At 43.4% G+C, this 5,171-nt stretch overlaps 1 protein-coding gene across 1 annotated transcript in view; it reads left to right on the plus strand.

Moving 5' to 3' along the window:
* The window catches only part of LOC121811822 (protein turtle homolog B-like), a 139,514-nt gene that overhangs the window by 85,912 nt on the left and 48,431 nt on the right, over nt 1-5,171 (plus strand). The window contains exon 7 of the mRNA XM_042214338.1: nt 2,526-2,671. Within this exon, the coding sequence (XP_042070272.1) occupies nt 2,526-2,671 (146 nt within the window). The remainder of the gene's footprint in view (nt 1-2,525; nt 2,672-5,171) is intronic.

The following is a 5,171-nucleotide window of genomic DNA, read 5'->3' on the forward strand; positions in this document are numbered from 1 at the left end:
ATTGGGACAGCCGTCGTCGCGTGGCGGTGACGTAATCGCACTTAAAATGCGTACTTCAAGCGTGCAGACCCTGAATTGGGACACAGCCTATCAAAGCAAAACAGGAAGAACGCAGACTGAGTAGGACAGGGGTGTCCAACTCCAGGCCTCAAGGTCAGTGTCCTGCAGGTTTTAGAAATCCTCCTGGGTCAACACACCTGAATCAAATGATTAGTTCATTACCAGGCCTCTGGAAAACTTCAAGACATGTTGAGGAGGTCATTTAGCCATTTAAATCAAGGAGCAAGGACACGTCTAAAACCTGCAGGACACCGGCCCTTGAGGCCTGGAGTTGGACACCCCTGGACTGTGGGAACAGACAGATGGATATGAAGACTGGGGAGGAATCACAAAGGCAAACCAAGACTAGAAATACAGAATAAACACAGGATATAATCATACTGGGCAAAGAAATATAAAATACACAGAGAACCTAATAAATAAAAAAGACTCAAAGAACCAAAAGACAAGAAACTCAAAATGCTGGGTGAGAATAACCCAGGACTGTGATACATCCTGTATTTTCCCACTCTCTCTTTCTCCTCGCTCCTCTTTTTTCCACCTTTAATGTCTAATAGAAGCGAAACAACTGAAAATTGAGAAAAATAAAAAAACAACCTCCAAACACCTTTTGGATGACAAAAAGGATTATGGTTGGATGAAGGGGCAGCTGAGAAATCTGCAGCACCGTGTCTGACGCTAAGCTAAGCATGAACCCGGACCTCTGTGATCCCCTTCTTCCCTTCTGGCACAGAGTTACAAACTGAATGGTTTATAGAGTTTTTGTCTGAAATATACGATGTGGTACTGGCATCAATAAATCCCTCAACCTCACACTTAAATTATTTTGTGCTGTAGGGTAGTAAGTAACAAGCATGGGGAAGTACATGCTCCTGTGATTTCCAGCTACCTTTGAAGCCTGTAGACTTATAGTTCCTCTGCAACCAGCTGTGAATCATGACTCAAGCTACATGTTACACACAAGTCAAAGTTACATATCCTCTGGGAAATAAGCAAAAAAGAGCAAGTTAAATATAGAGGTTAAATACAGGGGTCTTATATCATCAATGAATGACCAACATATATGTGCATCTGTCAATAATGTCATTGACAAACGTTCCTCAACTGGTGTGTAAAGCTTCAGTGTGGAAGATTGCTACAGTGGACTAACTACTACAGCAGCCACGACTTCTGAGAGACAAGCTGGAGCTATCGGGAGTGGACCACCACATGTCCCACTGGATACTGGACTACCTCACAGAACGTCCACAGTATGTGAGGTCACAGGGCTGTGTCTCTGATATGCTGGTTTGCAGTACGGGGGCCCCACAGGGAACTGTGCTGGCACCGTTCCTCTTCACCCTCTACACTGCAGACTTCTCCATCAACTCCCCACGCTGCCACCTACAGACGTTCTCTGACGACTCTGCCATAGTCGGCCTCATCACAGGTGAGGAGGACTCAGAGTACAGACAGTGGACTCTGGACTTTGTAGACTGGTGTCAGCAGAACCACCTGCTGATCAACGCCGGGAAAACGAAGGAGTTGGTGGTGGACTTCCGGAGACGCAGACCCACCACACTGACACCGGTGAACATCCAGGGAGTGGATATTGAGATAGTGGACTCTTATAGGTACCTGGGTGGTCACCTGAATAATAAACTGGACTGGAGCCACAACACCGATGAACTTTACAGGAAGGGTCAGAGCAGAGCAGAGGCGGCTGAGGTCATTTGGAGTCCAGGGAGCGCTTTTAAAGACCTTCTATGACTCTGTGGTGGCATCTGTCATTTTTTACAGTGTTGTATGTTGGAGCAGCAGTTTATCAGCAGCTGAGAGGAAGACGCTGGATAAACTCATCAGGAAGGCCAGCTCTGTTCTGGGGTGCACCATGGACCCAGTGCAGGTGGTGGGAGACAGAAGGACTCTGGCCAAAATAACATCTCTGATGGACAGAGTCTCCCACCCCATGCATGTAAATGTTGCTGAACTGCAGAGCTCCTTCAGTGACAGACTGCTGCATCCTCGATGCATGAAGGAGCGTTTCCGCAGGTCCTTCCTCCCTGCAGCTGTCAGACTGTACAATCAACACTGCTCCCAACAATCATAGATGTTTACATCTGCGCTGTAACTGCAATAATTTAATCAACCGATTCGCACTACAACCTGGGTTTGCCTCTTATCTGTAGTTAATTTTATTTAATTTAATAACTGTACAGTACTCTGTTTATAGTAACTATTGTCCTTAATGTAAATATGTTTGTATATGTGTCTTTCTGGCTGCTGTTACAACCAAATTTCCCCTTGTGGGACGATTAAAAGATTATTCTATTCTATTCTATTCTATTCTATTCTATTCTAACTGAGTCTTATGTTGGACCAGAACCTGGATTATAGTGAAATGCCAGCCCTCTTTTGTAGTCAGATGACCTAATGTCAGATAAAGCACGGCTGACTGATCATTTCCCTTTTCTTCATCTTTACAGTGACCTAAAGCGCAGAGTCAGTATTCTCATAGACGGCTCCCTAATAATTGCCCACGTCAAGCCAGAAGATGCTGGGAAATACACGTGTGCTCCAAGCAACAGCCTGGGCCGACCACCGACTGCCTCTGCCTACCTAACAGTGCAATGTGAGTGCCCTGTCTCTCTCTTTTTTTACTTTCTACATAGCAGTGGTGTGTGCTCTAGTCTGAGGTGCTGTTAAATGAACATTTCTGCAGCAGGATGAAATCTTGCTTATTCTTTCCTGGGGCAGCACCCATGAGAGACAGTTTCATCACAGCTTTTGATGGTTGTTGCAACTTTTTCTGCATTTTGCAGAAGCTTTCAACTGCATTTAATAAAAATTTTACACACTGAATGACTTTCATGTCTTAACTCTTTCAGTCAATATGATCCATATTCCAGGTTCAGTGTATTATTTTCCTTGATATCCGCTGTATCACCTTGCTGGCACCTCTGGGCAATTTAGAATCACCAGTTAACCTAACTCCTCTAACTGCATGCTTTTGGGGTGTGGGAGGAAGCCTTTCTGTGTGTACAGTAGTCTGCATGCTCTCCCTGGCCAGCTAGCATCCAGTCTAACTCAGGACCTTTTTGCTGTGGGGTAATAAGGCCAACCACCACACATACTGCCTGAGCTTATAATGAGATGCTGTTTTTATCACCAGCTTGCTGTCAGCTTTCCGCAGATACAGTAGAAGGATTACTTGTCCAATCAGGAATAAAATACCGAGTTTATGTCCATTTGATTGCATTAGAGCTCTGACTTCAGTTCAGGAGACGAGGCTTCAGGTAAAGAGGGAGAGAATGAGAAGGAGATGAGCGAGGTGAGATCAGTGATAGTGGAATCAGATGAAGAAGAGGAGAACAAGAAAAGGAAAACGTTATGATATAAATGTACAGTTTTGGCTGATTAACTTCTTGTTATTGATTATCATGACTTGAATATAACTAATAGTTATAGTGATTAACAGCATTTACTAGGTTGACCAACACTCAGAACAATGAGCAAGTCCAAGGAGCACTGTACCATCTGCTAAGCAAATCCGATCTGAAAAAGTAGGACGACCTCCAAATTCTTCAACTTCCCCTCAAAAGCTAGATAAATGAATGTTGGACATATTTGGATGTTTTATATCATTGCATTGATGACATTCGGTATTAAATTGGTAAATATATACAACTGTGGTTCTGTGGGGGAAAGAGTCAAATAAAGCATAAAACACTCCAAAAAGGCACAACACTAAGACAGTGCAGAGGTCCAGTGCACAGACTATAATAAGTGGAGGGACCAATGGCCTTTGTGGGGTCACCAACACAGGGGCCACACTCCTAACTACAGTATCTAGATGGACGGATAAATATTTAGAAAGAAATTGCCACCTGTAGAGATGTAAGGAAGGGGTAAATTATTTATAGAGGCCAAACCTGTGTTTTAATGCTGTTCAGTCAATCATTTTTTCCTGGAAGCATGGGGTTCAATAGAAGAACTGCAGTTTTTGGTTTGGCTTCATCAGCCCTGAATATTCTCCATGAAGAAAGATTCACTTTATCGTTGTTCAGCGTCACTGACCCCGAATTGTCAAACAATGGGTATGAGTCCATACCCATTCCAGGTTGGTCAGTTGATAAAAGTTGCTATCAAACCACCAGAAATTAATAAATGCTAAAAAAGACTTAGGTCGAGTAAGACAGGTTGAGTAATAGAGCATTAGAGGCAGTGTGAGAAAACTTCAATAGATTAAACTTCCTGACAACTTCTTTTTTTTTATCCAACACCTGTAACATTCACATGATTGATTGTAACTTATGTAGGTTTGAGAAAAATGTAGGATAGGTGATTGCCTTTGATTTAATTTTTAATAGATTTTCCTCATTTGCTGCATTCACATGGAAAAGCTTTGGAAAAAATCTTCCAGTCTTGTAAAGTGCGCATATTGGATGTGGGTAAGACAAAGCCGAATACTAACATGAGCCCTAGAACCTACAACTCATTGTAACTCCTCATCACTCTGCATTGTTAAGAGGGGACACCAGTTTCTGTCCATCTGAGCTTGAGTCAAACCGGACACAGCTGTGAAACTGTGTGTCCAGAAATCAACTGAAATGCTCTGCACCGTGGAATCACTTTGGACACTCGGCTAGTTTCCCGCCTAACTCTGTTCCACTTCTCATCCAAACATATAATCCCATGCAAACACCGGTTTTGCCTCTCAAATATACTTTTCTGTTTTATTTTGCTTCTGGTTGCTTTCTGCCCACATCCTCCCTTTTCTCCCCTTCTCTTCCCTCACTACTTCTTCTGATTTGTACCCATTTATGAATATTTATTCATATGCACACCAGCACGTCTCTGTCTCTCCCTTCCCCATCTTCATGATTATTACTGCCTCCTCATTTCTCTGTCCCATCATAAAACACTCTATCAGTCCATCAGTCACTCCCAGCTTGAGCCACTAAATAAAAGCATCTGGCTTTTATTTGCATGTCTCAGGACGAGCACTGAGAGCTCGGCCTTGTCTGCTGGTGACCGGCCATCGGCAGTAGTCAAGGCAACAGACAATTTGAATTCCCTCACTCTCCCGCTTTGTTAGATTGTGGTGTGTGTCTGTGTGTGTGTGTGTGTGT

Source organism: Haplochromis burtoni, unplaced genomic scaffold (genome assembly GCF_018398535.1).
Source record: "Haplochromis burtoni strain Fernald_Lab_line unplaced genomic scaffold, NCSU_Asbu1 Contig_550, whole genome shotgun sequence".
In the NCBI taxonomy this organism is placed as follows: Eukaryota; Metazoa; Chordata; class Actinopteri; order Cichliformes; family Cichlidae; genus Haplochromis; species Haplochromis burtoni.